We start from the raw sequence: 18,610 nt of genomic DNA on the forward strand, positions 1-18,610 counted from the left end.
AATAAACTTGATAAAGTTTTTCATAAAGCTACTTTCATTTAAAATTTTATGTGAAAATTAAAGCTAATATTAAGAGTATTATGATACTTTTTCTTGCTTGTTTTTTTGATCATTTTTGTTTCGAAAAATGTAAAAATAGTTTATATTTCCCTTATTTAACTAAGCATTTTTTGTCTACTAACTATTTTCTGAATTAAAGATGTTATTAATACGACAAAAAATTACACATTGTTTATCCTATTTAATTATATGGATAAAATTGTATATACGCTTTAGCTCGTTTTCATAATATCAATTATTAAACAACCTTTATTTTTAAACAAACAATCTTTTAAATATTACTTAATAAATTTAAAAATAATTATTTAGCTAAGTGTAACGAAATTGAAAATTCTTAGAGTTTGCATATTTTAGCTGCCATTAAAGTAAAAACTCAAGTCACTACGTTTATAGGTAGGTATGGTCATAGTTTTACGTGTGGAACAACTTTTATAAAAAAATCTTCAAAGTAATTCAAGCACTAAAGCACAATATAAAAAAATTAAGAACGAAAATTAATGTAAAAGTCATATTGTTTTACTTAGTAATCTAAATAAATAGTATATACTAAAAACTAGAATATAAGAATTAAGATTTTTATAAACTTTTCTAAAATACTATTTCTACTATTTGTTTTTTAGTTAAAGGTGGTAAACTAGTATAAAATATAATATGATGCCTGCGTTTATAACATTTGAAAATTATAAAAAAATAAAAGTACTTTTAACTGTTTTTAACGTAAGTTTTGTATAACTTTTTATTAGAAAACCTCACGCTACAATGTTAATATAAAAAAAATAATATGATTTCAATTTTAAGTAAAACGCTAATAAATTAAGTAAAATTTAAATTTCTATTTTTTTAAAACAATAATAATCATTTTGTCTTTAAAAAAAAAAAGGCTTCATAATTTTCACACTTGGGTGTGAAACCTATGTAACCTGTTGTTTCTTGTTTTAAAATAAATATAATTCGCTCTACTTTGTATACAAAGTATTAGGCACTGTATACCAAGTTTAAATATAACAACAAATTGTCTTACGATAATTAATTGTCATTTAAACTGATTTTTATGAGAAAACATATTTTTGTATTTCCAAAACCTTAGCAATGAAATTCCTTTGCATGAAAAAAGTTTAAATCAGTGCAATTTACCATATTGTACCTGTTTAAACTTTTCAATTAAACCTAATATAGTTACATACAAGTTTCTTTTTCTTGAAATGCACAGAATATTTAATGGGGACAGATGAATGATTTGATTTTTTTATTTTGTCAAAAGTTTTAAAAACAAAAATATAAAACACATTGGAAAAGCAGATCCTAAAAGTTTTAAATACTTTTTCAAAAAATTTAAACTAGTATTAAAAACTGATAAAAAATGGAACACAGACAGAATGTGGTTTATTTAAATAATAAGGTTACAAGGTTACTCGAATGGTTATAACATATTAGACACCTACACAAATAACCACAACTAAATTTAAACTTAACTTTTACTAAATGATACTTAAAATATTTCATACTACTTAAAAAAAATTGACAACTATTAGTTATATTTTATACTAAGGACATAAATTTAGCAATACTTCTTGCTTTACTTAATTAAGGGTTTTATTTAACGAAGACCAATACACTTTTCAGTAAGAAAGTTTAAAGCTCATTAAAGTAGGCAGCTGTTACGAATAACGAAAAACTCGTAATATATATGTTAATTCACTGTGCAGTGTGCGTACGTATGGTTTTTGAGTTTTATATCTGTTCTTCAAATTAATATTTATATGTGAAATTAAGTTCACAAATGTTTAGTTGAAAGTGTTATTAAACGCTAAGGTAATTTTATTTTTTTTTGTTTATTTAAAACAGTTATTTAAAACGTTAAAGGACATCAATAGTTAACAAACGTTCGTTTTTTTTTAACTTTTTCAGTCAGACTAGCGAACAAAAAGACTACCGCATTGGTCTATTGCAGTCTGTAGCGACAGGGGAAACTCATTTCAGTTTTTTCGAACAATAAAACGTTTTCTAAGAGAAAAAAGCTCTCCGTTTCGCTTGACCGAACAAAATTTTTCTGAAGATGCGAATTTATTACAAAAACTGGATAGATGTGGTCTTTGTGTCAGTATAATTTTTGCTATACACACGGTTTTTCATTTCGACAAATGTAAAGAACTGTTTATTTTAATGTAAAGTAGTACGTTCTCAGTATTGGCTGTAGTGTTTTGCTTTACACCATTTTTAAGCAAATTGCTTTGTTTTATTATGTAAGTTTGTCTTAATTTAGTAATTAAATGTTTATTGAATGCTATTTGCGAATGTAACTTTAAGTGGTTTAAAAGTCTTTCATATTATGTTTTTAATAGTTTAAAGTTCTATAGGAGATAAGAACCAGTTAAAATTGTTTGTGTGAGCAAACAAAATTAACAGTATTGATGTCATTTTATATTATATAATAAATTATATATACAATTAACGATTTAGATATTTTATGTACCTTAAACAAGTTGTAAAAACAACTTACCTCAATACTTTTAAATATTTTTAATAATAATAAACTTTTTTATACTTAAAACTTATTTAACACAAGCTTGCTGCAGTAATTAGAAAAATTAACAAATAAAAATATTTAAAACTTTATCATGACTATCTCAAAAGCAACTATATCATCGATGGATTATGTAGTTATTGCAGGTTTGTGGAAATCTATATTTTTATAAGTAAAAACAAAACCTTTCATAATGTTTTTTATATTTGTTTTGACTTTTTCTTTTTAACTAACTTTTTTTTTTGCAAGTTTTTACTTTTTACAAATGTAATTTTTAACAAACTAATTTTGAAAACATTTAAAAAACAAAAAATTTTCTATTTAAATTTTTAAGTTTTTTTCATTAATTAGTTAATTAATTTACTGTTTTATTTTTATACATAAACAAAATTTATCGATTGTTTTTGTAAATGCAGTTATGCTGCTAATAGCTTTAACTATTGGTATGTATTACGCGTGGAAGGACAGAACGGGTAACCTTGCAGACTACTTTTTTGGATCAAAGTCACTTCATCCGGTAAGTTTGCGTGTAAAAAAGTAAATAAAATAATGTAAATAATTTTACATAAATTTAAATAATTAACAAGGTAAATAATGTAATTATTTAACAGTTAAAATAATTATATAAACATTTCAATGGAAAATTAGTGTAATTTTATTAAACATTGGACCACTCTAAATTCGTCCAGTTTGCTCTTCAGTTATTAAGAACCATAATTGAAACAAAAATTTTATGAAAACTAAATTTGCAAGCATGTTAGAAGTATAAACAAGTTTTTATCGGTACATTAGCTAATAACTTTACTAAACTGTACTCCAAATTTAAATAAAACAAAAAGTGTAACAAACGCTTACTTATAGACATTAAAACTTTAAGTTTATTAAATATAAAATTAAACATTTCTACTTTTCTACTTGTGCTTAACTTAACAAACTTTACAAACTAAAGTTTTTATTTTTGCTTTTGTAAAAGATTAACAAATATCAATTGTAATTTAGCTTAATTTTTAATTTTTTAGTTTGAAGTAAAACGAATCTTTCTATAATCACTCTTAAATCTTTTTTAATACAGATTGTTAGCGTTCTAAAATTACTTTTAGTGTGACTAGTATAAAAAAAATGCTTACTAATTTGTAAAGTATATTATAAACGTAAAAGTTGTTTAGTGACAATTTTTTGATATGTGCTGAGTTAAACTAAATAGATAAAAGTATGAATTTTAAATTAGAAACAAAAATTGTATAGAAAATTAGAAAACTTTTACTTATTTATATAAAATAGTAAAGTATTTTCCTTTTTACAATACTTTTCTTACCAAAGTGTCAGGTATAAAATCACTATTAACAACAAGATACAAAAATAAGTACGAAATTTTATATTTGCTCTCAAATTTATCTAATTTTATTATTAACTAAATTAGAATTATTTAAAACATAATTTTTGAATAAAACAAAAGCTGAATTTCAATACTGAGTTATGTTTAGTTTTTAACAAGTTATCAACATTAAAATAAACTTTATCATTTACAGTTCATTTTTTTCAGAAAAAAAAAATATAAGTAGTAAAATTTTTTAATGTTCTTTTGCTTATTAAAGATTTCGTATAATATTTAATAAGTAAAGTTAATTTTTTAAACTAAAAAGTAATAACCTTCAAAAAGTTTTGCTTAAGGACCTGGAATAAGAAAAACCTTTTAGTTATCGAGTCATACTCAATAGATACAAATTAATGTTTTGCCCAGAAAATATAGTTTTTAATATTTAATGAAAGAGAAACGTATTCAGAAAATTTATTAGACTAATTCTAGTCAGTGAATAGTACTTAAAATAACATACTTCTAGATTTTTTTTAGGAAAAGCATTGTTTGTCGTAAATCATACATTGATCTATGCAAATTACAAATGCCTATTAAACTGTAATAACTGTTTGTTAATTTTTAAGTTTTAAAAGCTATAAGTAAAATAATTTATGCTTAGCTACGAAAAAGTATTTTCTGTATTTGTTAATAAGAAATATAGTAACACTAATTGTTAATTAATAGTAATGATTCGTAATTTTTTTCGTAAATAAATATTAGTACTTACTCTCCCCTTTTCAAAGATAAACTAATAAAATAGTCAAGCAAGCAATTAATTGTTATCTGTTCAAATGAAAGCCCAAAATTTTACTCAAAAGCATTTTTACTTCTAGAACAGTTTTAAGTACTTACCTATATTAAAACTTTAACAGATACCATTAGGTTTATCAATATCACTCACATTTGCTTCTGCTTACTCGGTGATTGGGTTGGCGACACAAGCGTATTTGTTTGGAACAATAATGGTATGGATGGTTGTAGCTTGCGCTGTCTCCCAAACAGTAGCCCACTGCTACTACATTCCTTTGATAAGAAGGACAAAACTAACATCAATATACGAGGTTAGTTTTTTAAAAAATGGTTAAACTTCAACTATTTTTCAACAACGATCACAAAAAAAACATATTGAAAGCATTTATTGTGATTACAATGTTGTAGAAAATTTTTATTAATTAGTAAGTAAATTTGTGATTTTTAAGTTTTCTTTCTATTTCAATATTCATATCCTATCAATTTGAGTACTAGGAGACAAATACAAGACTAATATTTGTAAACAATGTACTTAATAAAAAGCTGTTCTATAGGACTTTTATTCATTTTTACATAAAATTTATAACTTTTTTAACTTCACTATTCTTTCACTAAAACTCCAACCAAATCTAAAGATGCATTTAGTTAAGTTGTAGTGATTAAACACCTTAAACGAAACTAAAAGTTTGGTAAAACACTTTTTCACCGTTTGTTTTATACTTTTGGAACACATATTCCTACAATTTTATCAGTTATCTTAAAAAGGATAATAAAACGATATTAAAATAAAAGAAGTACTATTTATTTTTATTAAAGTAAAATTGTTTCATTATTGAAAACTAACAAGTTAAAAACATTCAGCGTATTACATTTTACTTTCTTTAAAGAAGTTGTAACCTATAATTCAAGTATTCACACGTTTGTTATTAGCGTTGTTTATCTACTTTTAAAATTTAATTCAAAGTTGTATATATATTTTTTAGTTCATATGTTACTAAACAAGATTCAAGTACATTATTAAACACAAAATTCAGTTAATTTTCGTTTGGTTTTATTTTCCTTCATTTTTCTTTTCGTTTAATTGATTGTTTATTGCTAAAGATCTAAATATTTGAATGATAAAAAAACTATGTGTAATAGCTCGTAAGAAACTTTATAAGCATGTGGTGTACGACTCGATAACCGAAAGGTTCCTTTGTACACCAGGTCCTTAGACCGAGCTTTTTGAGCACTTTTTTATCGTTCAATAAATAAAAATAAAAAGTAAAAATAAATAAATTCAAAAATAGATTGGTCGCTACAAAACATAAGTAAATATGCCTTCACTTTAGTCTAGACTAGACTTTTAGATAATTTTTTTATAGACCTACTTGTTGTTTAAACTTATAGTTACATAGTTTAGTTATAATCAATATGTAAAGTTTTGGTTAGTGTTGTTTTTAAAAACACTTTTTAACAAATAAATAAGCTTGTTTTTACTTGTAAATTACAAAAAAAAAACATATTATTGGATTATTTAAAGAAATATAATATTCTTATTGCTTTTACTTTTTGTTTTTTACTGGTAGACATCTAAAAAAGAAAGCTTTAGAGATTAAATCAAAAAAGACTTTTATATAATCAAGTTTTTTTTGACCAATTAAACTTTTTTTTTAATTGCACAGTTCTTTTTACACAAAATATAGAAATTAAAAAAAAAAACATCCCTGCATTAAAGCAAACAAGTTTTAACTTTTTAGTCAAATAGCAATGTTCATACCATGCACCTTACATAATACCACAAAAATGTTGTGCTGCAATATTGAACGACCTTTTTACTAAATATTTGTAAAACATCTTTTTATATACAAGTTTAAATTTTTTAACGACTTATAAACTATAAATACATATATTCATGTACATGTTTAGTATCTATTTAAGCAACTAGTTTTATTAACCATGCAATTAAACACAAACCCTACCTTTTTTAGTACTTGGAAAAAAGATTTCACTCAAAAATCAGAAAAATTGCGTCTTTTCTTTCAATAACAAACATGGTTAGTTTCCAAAATTATTTCTAAAACAAAGAAATTAAAAAGTTTTAGTTTTGTTAGACTTTGAATAACTTTATTGTTTGTTTAGAAAACCAAACTTGTACCTTACAGCGTAATATTTGGAGCATCAGCATATTAAACTAATTATCATAAATTAGGATGCGAAACATTTCAACAGACTATTATCAAAATAAACTACTAAAGTATTCAAAAATAATAAGTTTTTTTTAGTTTGTTATTTGTGTATCTAAACAATTTTCCGATAAATATTAGACGTTTAAATTTATGTATAAATTAAAATTGATTTAATCTACATCATAAAATAGTTTTGTTTAGTTTATATAATATTCAACAAAGTTAACTAATCTAGCTCATTTGTAGACAAGTGAAGTTCATTCAACAAAAAAGAATATTTTTCAGATCTTATTTATGGGAATAAACATATATGTGCCTTCTATGGCAATGTCAGCTGTTAGCAACCTTGATTTGACAATATCTCTCATAATAACAGCTACTGTCTGCACTGTATACACTGCATTGGTTATTTTTATTATAAAATATGTACATAATTAAAGCTGTAATTTTAAATTTAATTTTGGAAAACATTCTTACATAGTAAAGACATTATTTTTTTAATCTATAAAAAAGCTTCTTAAAGGATATATTACATTAGCAAAATCTTTTATCTTTGCATTATTATTATCTAAAGAACATGATTTTGTTAAAATTAGTTGATGACAATGTTATAAAAACTTTTAGATATAACTTTTGAAGTTTTCTTTAAACAATTAAACTAAAAACTCCACAATATAAAACGGTAATTGCTATTAGCTTTAAAAATAAATTAATAGTTGGTAACATAACATTATAACTACAATTTTTTATGTTATAGTACATCCATAAAATGTTTTGTATGTCTTTTTGTTTAAGATATGTAAACTTAACTTTAATAACTTTTAGACAAAAATTGTAAATTTTTTAACAAAGTAAAATCTTTTTTAAATAAAAACAAACCAGTTTTTCTAATATTTGAGTAAAGTTTTCAGATAAACTCTGTTTTTTGATGTAGGTAACAAAAAATCATTATTGAGTCAATAAAATTGTATTTTAAAGTCGTTGATTTGTTATTCTCATCACTTAAACAAGTGTTTAGAGTTAAATCATTGTAAAAAGCGCTAGTGTTTAGAATAATCAAGTATGTTTATGTATGAAAAGTTAATTTCTATATTAAAAACTTACTGTAATTTATATTTCATTTACACCTTATTTTCTTCAATTTATGGTAAAAAAAATAATTTATTTACTTTCAAAAGTGTCAGCACATAATCTCTGACAACTGTAAAAATCACTTTTATGCCATAGTATTTAAAAAAAAATTGTAATCAACAGTTGTTTTTAGCAAAAATTAGGCGGTAATAAATTTCTTAGTTATACCTAGACATGCTTGAAGTTTTTATTATTTGATTAATTTACTTATAAAATTTATAACACTAAGTCATTATTCATGTAACAACTATGTTAAATACAAAAACATTTTTTAGTTCAGATCATCATAATCAAAGAAAATATTTTTTTTTAACAAGAAATTTCTATTATTTCCAAGCCATGAAATATTAAAATAGTTCTAGTAAAAAAACAAAAGTAAATTAATTTAAGCATAACCATATTTAATAGAAACATGCATAATTTATGTATTATATTTTGCTTTCGATTATTTTTTCAAACTAAGGACTTGGTTAAACTATATTACAAATGCTTCAACCTTAAACATAAACCAAGGCTTAAAATAAAATTTGTGTAGTCTAGTAGTCATATGGGCAAACTTTTTTTCTTTATCTTTAACAAAAGGACTTAAATAAAACGACTTTTTTATTTAATTTTATAAAATATTTTGTACTTTAAAAGTAGCTTTCTTTTTTTTCTTTTAAGATTTAAAATTTGTTAAAAGAACTTAAAAACTGTTTTTTTACATAAATTTTTTATTAAGAATACTTTTTAAATAAAAATAAAAAGTGGTTAGGAACCATTAAAAAACCACTGTCTCAGTTTTTTACATTGAAAAGATCTTTCGTTTATTAAATAAAAATTATCAGTTCTTATTCAAATAGAATCATGAATAAATAAACATGAATAACTTTTGTTAAACAAAATAATCTTTGTTTGAGACTTTTCATCTAGTTGTAAAATTCAAATTTTTTTTTAAATTATTAGTTTAGATAATAACCTTAAAAACTACTTAATTTTATAGGGTGGAATTAAAGCTGTAGTGTGGACTGATACTGTACAAGCAGGAGTGATGGTTTTAGGTCAGCTTGTAATATGTATAGTGGGAGTTAATAAAGTAGGAGTCTCTGAAACTATATACGAATCGTTTTATAACGGAGAAAAAAATACTTTTTTAAAGTAAGTAACAATTTTTTTTACGTCGTTTGCTTTTTAATATTACTAAAAGAACGTTTTTTAGCTTAACTCAAGTACATACTGTAAATTTTTTAACTAAGTGCTTTAAGTCTTTTATTCTGAATAAAAATGTTTGTTAGATCGTTAACTTTTAAAAACTTTATTAAAATAAGGCATTTTGTATCAGTTTGCATTCACAAATCATAATATAAAACCACTTACATGGAAATCAGTAGTTTCTTGATAAAAATAAGTCAATAGCCAAAGCTACTCTTAACTATTTTTAAATCTAAATATTTTTAGCTTTGACACTAACATTCAAGAGTATTATACATTTTGGACAATTTGTGTTGGTATGTCAGTTGCATTATCGGGTGCTTCCTGTGCGGACCAGTCTACTTTGACTAGATATTTAGCTTGCCGCACAACTAAAGACGCTAGAAGGTTAAAAAATAAAACTTTTTGTTATCACTTAAACTAGTTCTACTTTATAAACTCAAACTTTATTAAAATAAATCAAGGTGTTGTTCATGACCCCAGATTGTTATTATATTTTTTTAATATATAAATAAAAGCCTATAGAACTTTTAAAATAAACTTCCTAGGTTCTAATAATAATTTTTAAATACTGTTTTTTTAACTTTACATTAAACTGTTACTTTTATTAATTAAGTAATAAAAAAATTAATAATTTATGATATGTTAATTTCTTGTGGTTTTAAAAGACCATAAGCTTCTTTATATAAAGCTTTTAATCATTGTTCATGAACGTTAAAAAAGTATTATACAATATTAAAAAAAAAAATATGTAATTTGCTTATTTACAAAAACTACAAGTAATCAAGATCCAATTTATTTAATAAAATTGTATATATCTCAATTAAATTTACGGGTTATTAAAAAACCATATTAAATTTGTATTCTTAGTTTATTTTGTCTACGAGTTGAATTTATGAGAATATAAACTGAAGCCCATTTTGTCTCGTGACAAAGAAAGTTTTTATTAGTTTCAATACGAGGAACCCGTAGTAAAAATTAAACAATTTTTATTTTTACTTATGAAAGTAGGTGTGGGCAACGTACGGCCCGCGGGCCGGATCCGCACTGCCAAGTAAAATATCTGGCCTTTTCAGGTAATCTTTTTCAGTTTGAAAACAAGTTATGAACAATAACTAAAATAGAAATATTTGTAAATAAAAATTAAATGTGCTCTTAGCTTTATTTTTAGCAGAAATTAATATTTGTTAAATTTATTTTCATTACAAATTTATTATAATAAACTTATTTTTTATATCTGGATTATAATTTCTTCTAATTTCTGGAGAACTTTGCAAAATTTTCTTGTAAGTTCAGTCCTATAAAGAATAATTAAAGTAAATCTGGCTACTGACTAAAAAAGTTGCCAAACTCTAAAGGTCTCTAGATTGTTTATTTCAGTAGTTTCGTTTGAAAAAAAAATATTTTTATTTATTTTTAAGCATTACTTTTAAAGATATTGATTATGAATATTTTTTATAGTAAACTCTATGAAAAACTTAAAAGTTTTTTTTATTAATAAAATCTAACAAAGTACTTCAGTACTATTTAATGTAATTATATAAAACCAAAACAAGTTTAACGTAATCCATCACAAATGTTAAATAAATTGTTTTTTTTTTGCTTTTCTGTTATTATAAACATTTACGGTATTTTATAAAATGTTTTCAAGAGCAAAACTTTTTTTGTTTAAGTTTTAAATCATCAGTATATTTAAACTGTGCAAATTTTTTAAATGAATGTTTTTTTTTCATTTAGGTAATAAGAGTATTCTTTTATAAAACCTCGATTTTTATCTTAATTTTTAAAGTATATGATAGTCGGTATACACTTTTTATGAATGTTCAGTTATGTATTTTATTTTAAACGTGAAAAAACTGTGCTTATACTTTCAGATATTTTACTTTCGACTTTCAAACATCATATAGCCTTAAGCTTATGTAGCTTAAATACCAATAAAAATTATTTTCGTAAAACCTAAATAAATTTTTATAAACAGTTTTTATTTATTTTTACTGATATAGTTTAAATTTTTTTTACGACATTAAACATTTAAAAAGAGTTTTAAAGTACGACAAACTGTTTTAAAACAATTATCAAAAAAAGTATCTGTTAATTTTCTTAATAACTAAAGTATAGTAGTGTAGTTTCTTTTTCACAACTATTAAAACTTTGAAACTAAATTAGTCACCCATACTTAAAAAAATAAGTAACTTAATGTCTATGTCTATATGATTATTGTATTGTAACTTAGATAATATAACGTTATTAATGAGAAAAGTATTTTGAAATTACAAGTTTCAAAATTAAAGCAATTACTTCATCCACTTTTTTTATTAACTAAAAACACTGCTCTAAACTAGATATTACTAAAAAAACAAGTTTTATTTATTTTACATTCTAGATTATACTTTTTATAGAGCAAATTTGGTTGCGTTTTTTCCAACGGCACTCATTGTGCTTTCGAGCATTTTTTCCGGATCAATTATGTATGCGGTATTTGAAAAATGTAGTCCTTTATTAACTGGCGAAGTTGATAAGGTGGACCAACTGCTGCCACTACTGGCTGTCCGTTTGTTTGCATCAACTCCAGGATTTACAGGTCTCTTCATAAGCGGACTCTACAGTGGTGCCCTTAGGTTAGATACTGCTCAAATTAAAAAAAACAAAATTTTGAAATTTTTATTTAACTTTGACAAAGACTAGTACAGTTTTATGAAAAAAAGACTATTAATGTTTTGTATGATATTAACTTTAGCCAGTAATTAAAGTTATTTTAAGTAACTTAAAATATTTTAAGTAACTTAAAAATTTTTAAAATAATATAGTTAATAATTTTGTCCTTACATTATATTTAAAATTTACTAAAATAATATAGTACATTTATTTTAAACTGCTTAGATATCTAAAAATGTGTAAATAGTATATAAGATTTACAAAAGAGAAAAACTATAGTTTTATTTGTTTGTTTAAATAGTTATAAATATATATGCACTTTTTAAAAAGTCAGTAAGTAATGATTTATTTCTAAAATAGCAAAAATGCGCAATTTTTTTTTTAACTTAATAACATAATATGCGAGTTTTACCGCTAATATAGTATAAGCATTGTAATAACTATGTACTTTGAAATCTAAACAAAGATAACGTCGTTATTATATATATATATATATATTTTTTAATAATAAATTAAATATAATAATTACAACAAATTGCACAGTAATGCTTTAATAACTTACGCACGTTACTCTACGTTAAACAGTTAACACAGTTCCACAGAGTTATTTATTAAAGGTTACCGAAATGAAAAACTCCGTGAATCTCTTTTAACTGTTTTACACAGATAAAAGTGCGTCAATATAAGTTTAGTTAAGTTTCACCTGAAAAAAGTTTTAGAAACAACATTTCCTTACTATTTAAACATATAGTGGGATTTTATTAGTTGTTAAAAATTAAATGTTCAACACTAACTTAGTTAATAGCATAACAAAAGTTAAGCTTGCGTTAAAGTATAGAAATTAAGTGTTTACACATAAAACCAAAATACAAATTTTATGTTAGTTTATCTATACGTATTTATTTAATAGATTTATATTTGAGGTTCTAAATTGAACAAAAATATTTCTCAACTTATTTTAAAATAGGGAGACAAATATACAAGATTAATTAATCAAGATTTTTATTTGCAAAACTAAGTTTCACCCTTTAAGGAATTTTCAGTTACATTTTAAATCTTATCAAAATAGAATATGATATATTAATTGAGGAGTAAGCTTTTAAATTAATGCATCCATTGTTTGATTTATGTTATAATTTTTTGCTCTGACTAGTTAAATGTATAAATACTACTACTAGATACATAACCTATAATAACTAACTACCTTGTAAAACGGTTTGACGGTTTATAACATTTTTAATTGCTTAAAAGCTTTTTAATTTGAAATACTTTTTACCACAGTAGTTAGTTTTGAGTGGTATAATTAGGTAGGTGTAAATAAAAGTGAAAAGTATTTAAAAGATTAGAAATGTTAAAATTAAAATAGCTTACATTGTTTTCATACAATTAAATAAACAAATTACTTTATCAAATAGCACTGTATCATCAGGACTAAATGCTCTTTCTATGCTTATTCTTGAAGACTGGATAAATCCAAAGCTTACAAAAAAGTTTTTACTATCTCCAGATAATAACAGACTTGTTTTCAGTAAATTTATTGGTATGTATCTTGTTTAGTATTTTGTCTTGTTGATAATAATTGTTTTCAACTTTCTTTTAATATTTTTCCGGTTTTGTTAGATATTTCGATTAAATTAAAAGCATAATATTTTTTTAAAATAAATTATAATTTGAAAACTAAACTTTTTAATTCGTCAAAATTTACAGTGTTTTTGTTTGGATTTCTTATTTTGGGTTGTTCAATGATGCTAGCTCGATATTCTCAAAGTAACTTTGTTGAAGTTTTTATGGCATTGTCAGGAGTCATAGCAGGTCCTGTTCTTGGACTGTTTACGTTAGGAATATTTGTACCATGGGCTAATGCTAAGGTTTTTTTTTTTTATTTTACTAAAAAAATAGGTTTATTTATTTAAAACTAATAACTTACAAATATAACACTTTATTATATCTCACTGACAACAATTTTTTATATCTATAATTTATCAAAACGGCTTTTAAAGTAATCTTCAAGCCTTTCCTCTGAAAATCACTACAGCATAAAAATAAGATGAAAAATATATTTTTATAATGATCCACGTTTTTAGGGTGCACTTGTGGGTCAAATGAGTGCTACTTTTTTAGGCTTGTGGATGGCAATCGGGTCGATGATGTATCCTTACCAACCGTCTCCTGCCGGACCCATGTTCATAAACTGTTCTAAACCTATCACTTTTGTTTCACCTTATCAGTACAACGGGTATTTATTGTTTGAGATTTTTTTTATAGGTTTATATAAAAATATTACTTTAAAATTTACAAACTGAAAGTGTTTTATTAATGTAACTTTATATACGTATATATTATTTGGTTTTTATCATAAATTATAAAAAAACTTATTATTGGAAGATTAGTTATTGGAAGATTAAAAAGTATTAGTTATTAAAAGATCATTAAACTTATATTGTTTTTATTTTAGAAATGCAACACTACCGACTACTCTGTATAGGGTTAATCCATTTTCATATGGAATGATTTCGGTTTTTACAGTGGTTTTCATTGGTACGATGGTGTCATTAATAACAAGTACGATGCTTTTACATTCCTATCGTGACCTTTCTACTATAAATTTGTATTGATTCATTATATTGTAGAAATTTAAAAAAAATAAAGTTTTGAACATGTTTTTTAGTTATAACAGTTTTATTCTTTAATAGCCTGCATTATGTTTAGTTGATAAAAAAATTGTAACGAAAACTAAAAAACTGATTAAATAAAAACTACCAACTATATCTATTAAGTTAAAAAAAAATCAAAATTTTATGAAACAAACTGTTCACTTTTTTCTAAACTATGATCGTATTCTAAAGCCTTTTATATAAAACAGAAAAAAATGACCCAAGTGAGATGGACCCTAGCATGTTTGTACCGCTGATTAATCTCAACTTTCTACCAAATTCAATCAACTCTTTTTTCCGTTTCGGAGTTCCTTTGCTGAAGATCGACGACGATGATGAAGACGAATCTAAGAAGCTGCCGCGATCAAGCTTGTTTGACGAAGACGACTCTGACTCTTTAGTTGGTTTGAAGCTCGAGTCTTTCGGCAGCGAAGAAACTACTGATAGCAACGAAGGAATCGTGTGTAAAGTGTGATAAGCTTTATAGAGCCAAAACTGAAATATCAGCACTCTTTTTTGCTGTTATTGTTGATGAGTTTGATCTAAACAAATCGCGTTTAGTGACAAGGTTGCTTTTACAAAATGCATTGGAAGTCATAGGAAAAACATTTTTTAGGTATAAAGCATCAAGTGGTTTTTTAAGTAGACAATATATTTTGACTTGGAATAATAAACTTGTTTTAAAGTTTAAATTCCAAACAAACTTTACTTTATAATCTAAAAAAGTGTAAACATTACGTCAATTTTCACAAGCTATTTAAGTAAAACTGAAGTTTTACCTTAAAATACTTTAAAATCATATCGGAAACCTATCTAAACATAAATTATGTAATAAAAAAACAAATTTAATACTTTAAAATTTTAGGAATTTTTTTTATTAGATTTTACTTCAAGTATATTAAAGTAATACACAATATAAAATCTATTTTAAATTTTTAACGGTGTTTAATTTAGCATTAACTTTTATTTTAATGTAAAACTTCTCTTAACTTTCTATCAAGGTTGTAAAATAAAATTCAAGTACATTTGTTGTATAATTTTATGGTATCTAATCAATCATGACTACTTTAAATTTAACTAAAACTGTTAAGATAAATTTTGTTTTATGGTATATTAAAACTTTTTTGGTCTATGAATGGCTAAATGCAACGAGCTATAAATTGACTTACACAACTTTGATATTAAATGTGTATAACAGATTAATTTTTTCAATGAAAATACTCTCAAATAAAAAAATGATAGTTACAACTTTTAAAGCGTTTTTTTTAATTCATTTAGTATTGAAATTTCAATAGCCGTTTTTACTAAAGCCTCAGTTTATACTAAACTTAACATTGAATCGATACTGTTCAAGTTATATTTCAATTTGCTAATAGTGCAAACTTTCTTTCAACTTGCTGCATTAGTTCATTGTAATTAAAAAGCGATAATACAATTTTTTTTATGATCTTAATTGTTGACGAATTTGTACTGTTTTAATATATTTTATTAATTAGATAGGATATCATTGCCAGAAGTTTACAGTAAATTTTTCTTTTAACTTAACAAAAAAAAATTTTATTTGATGTTTTTCAAGTTTACTCTAACTTAAAACAAAAGGTTTTAGAACATTATTTTACTCACATGGTTTGTTTCCTTTTGCCAACGACATTTTATCTTTGCTTTTTAAATAAAACGTTCTCAAAATTCAGTATTTCCTTTTTTTTTTCAAATTAAAAATTTTTGTATTGCTTTTTGAAAGCATAACAAATAGTAACGATATAATATTATTTTTAAAACTATCATTTAGCTATTAAAAGTTTATGATCAAAAAACTCATAAAATTTTAAAATAGAATTTAATTAAGGTATATGATGTTAAAACAATTCCTAACTAATTCTTTATTTTTAAAACTGTCTTTAAATTTATTCAAACTGAAGTTTTCAAGTTTGGGTTATTATCTATTAAGCACTGGAGTGCGCTACACGACCATCATAAACACCAGTCTACGACCTGTTTCGTTTATACCATAACCCATCACGAGTACAAGTCTAAAGACCAAGTACTTAGAGCGCTTTTATTGTTCTTCAATAAACGTAGTTGCAAAAAACTGCTGTTTCAATCTAAGCAAATAGGATTTAAGTACTACAACAATTAAGCATTCGTTTTTTGATAAAAATGAGAAAAATTATTCAAATATACTGTTCACAACTCATCGTGTAATTTGAGTTTCAGTATAGTTACGCTCAATTGATCAACTGACTAGTAGTAATGTTTTTGATATCCTCAGCTGAGATGCTCTTTTTCTAATGCAATTAGCACTAAACTGTACTACTCTACCATCAACATAAGATTCCGATTAAATGTATACTAGAGTTTTAATTGGTAAGTCTGAAGGTATCAACAAGCAAGTAAACTTTATTCAAATAGAACTATTAAAATTTGTAGATTTTTTTATAGAAATATTTCTTGTTTTAAAAAGAGATTCAATGAAACTTTACAAAGCTTGCCTGTACTAAAATATTTCATACTGGTACTCTCAAATGTTTTATTATGCATAGAAACTGAGTACAGAAGTATTTATAAGAAGTGATTGTTTGTAATAGCTAATTATTTTATTTCAAAATGTTTCAAAAGTTTTTTGTTTTTTATTATAAAGAATATTTTAAATTGTATACCACAAAGTGAAGTTAAACCATAATAATGATAAGTAAATGTAAGAAATCACTACTTTTTATAATCTAGTATAAATAGAGTTTTTCTTAGTGCACTGATTTTAATAACTTTGATAACACTGTTTTAAAAACTATTCTCAAAATATACTTAAAAGCTTTTCTTAAGTAAGTTTAAGAAGCAATTTGAGTAAACAGTTAGAATTAATTTACAATCCCAATTGTGATCTTAAGTTTACTAAATGTGATAATTAAAGTTACTATGTTGTAGGTGTTATTATTATTAATTAGATTTATATTTTTTTGCTAGTTGGTGTTGTTGTAAGTAATTATGAAGAACTAAATTCGTGATAGATAGTTTGAAAAATAGCAAAACTACGTTGTAAAATTATTTGAAATTATTAAAAACAGCTTAATATCAGTATGAAACAATTTGTTTGTTTTTTGTATTGTACAAAACTTCTTGCAACATTATGTTGTACTTTGAAGTTATATTAATTGCCTTCTTTTATTAATTTGGAAAGTTTTAGTTATACTTTAAAACAACTCCGGAGAGATTCTAACTCTCGGTAAGATTATAAGTTTTAGTCATACTTTTAGTACAAATAAAAAATTATCTAGGTAATTGTAATTAAGGTATACTATGAAAATCCAACCAATTTTTTTTATATATTCTTTATTTATTAATTTATTTAGTCATACTTATATTTTATTTTTTATTTATTTTACACTATCACTGTTACCCCAAACCCTTACCCTCGATCGGTAAGCGGTTCTCGAATTAGACTGAGTGGATTTTTAACGCGGGTGGATTTCGAACGTGTCCCGTAGTTAAGTATTCATTACAGAGGTTTTTTTAAGCTTCAAAAGACAATACAATTTTTAAACAAAATCATTTTGTATTGTTCGAAACTTTATAAATACAATAATGACCAAAAGGCCTCGGACACATTTATTTTTTTTTTGCAAACGCCTAGTTTATTATTTTACAGAAAATATTAGTGACTAAAGCTATCAATCTTACCGAGGGGACCGTTTATAATTCTCGGTAGGATAATCAGTTTAGTTATCACTATTTTCTATATAAATTCAAAAACTAAATAAATCTAAACAATTAAAACATTTGCAACATCTTTTAATTGTCAACTGAGTTACAAAATTCTAAGCAATAGTATAAGGTAACTTTTAATTTAATATATGACATGCTTATATATAAAATATTATTTTTAAATCTGTCAGTACACAGTCAAAGTGTCTTGTGATTTTTTCAAACTATCATCAGGCAAATAAACACTCGAACAGTTCTTAAATTAAAAATCTAAATTGGTTTTAGCCCATTAAAGATTATTGTACTTTAGACAGTTTAACTTTTATTTACAATAATTTAGACTAATGATAAAACAAACTTCTAAAACTAAATCATACTTTTGTAAGTACACTGAAGTTTAATAAAAAATGTATCATAACTT

At 24.0% G+C, this 18,610-nt stretch overlaps 1 protein-coding gene across 1 annotated transcript; it reads left to right on the forward strand.

Moving 5' to 3' along the window:
• The first annotated feature begins 2,525 nt into the window (after positions 1–2,525).
• Positions 2,526–15,522, forward strand: LOC145842440 (sodium-coupled monocarboxylate transporter 2-like). The gene is made up of 13 exons (XM_082949889.1): positions 2,526–2,730; positions 3,001–3,101; positions 4,814–5,002; positions 6,662–6,727; positions 7,145–7,264; positions 8,973–9,127; positions 9,428–9,568; positions 11,581–11,799; positions 13,252–13,376; positions 13,544–13,704; positions 13,921–14,072; positions 14,292–14,398; positions 14,700–15,522. The coding sequence occupies exons 1-13, from the start codon at positions 2,679–2,681 to the stop codon at positions 14,963–14,965; spliced, it is 1,854 nt and encodes a 617-aa protein (XP_082806015.1). The 5' UTR covers positions 2,526–2,678; the 3' UTR covers positions 14,966–15,522.
• Positions 15,523–18,610: the final 3,088 nt, after the last annotated feature.

Source organism: Thalia democratica, chromosome 8 (genome assembly GCF_965202585.1).
Source record: "Thalia democratica chromosome 8, ktThaDemo2.hap1.1, whole genome shotgun sequence".
NCBI lineage: Eukaryota > Metazoa > Chordata > Thaliacea > Salpida > Salpidae > Thalia > Thalia democratica.

Bases quoted from the DNA above. Each gene is read 5' to 3' on its own strand.
- LOC145842440 (XM_082949889.1), top strand. From the start codon at position 2,679: ATGACTATCTCAAAAGCAACTATATCATCGATGGATTATGTAGTTATT. The intron at 5,003-6,661 runs GTTAGTTTTTTA...TACCTTTTTTAG, and splicing joins AACTAACATCAATATACGAG to TACTTGGAAAAAAGATTTCA. The intron at 9,128-9,427 runs GTAAGTAACAAT...AAATATTTTTAG, and splicing joins GAAAAAAATACTTTTTTAAA to CTTTGACACTAACATTCAAG.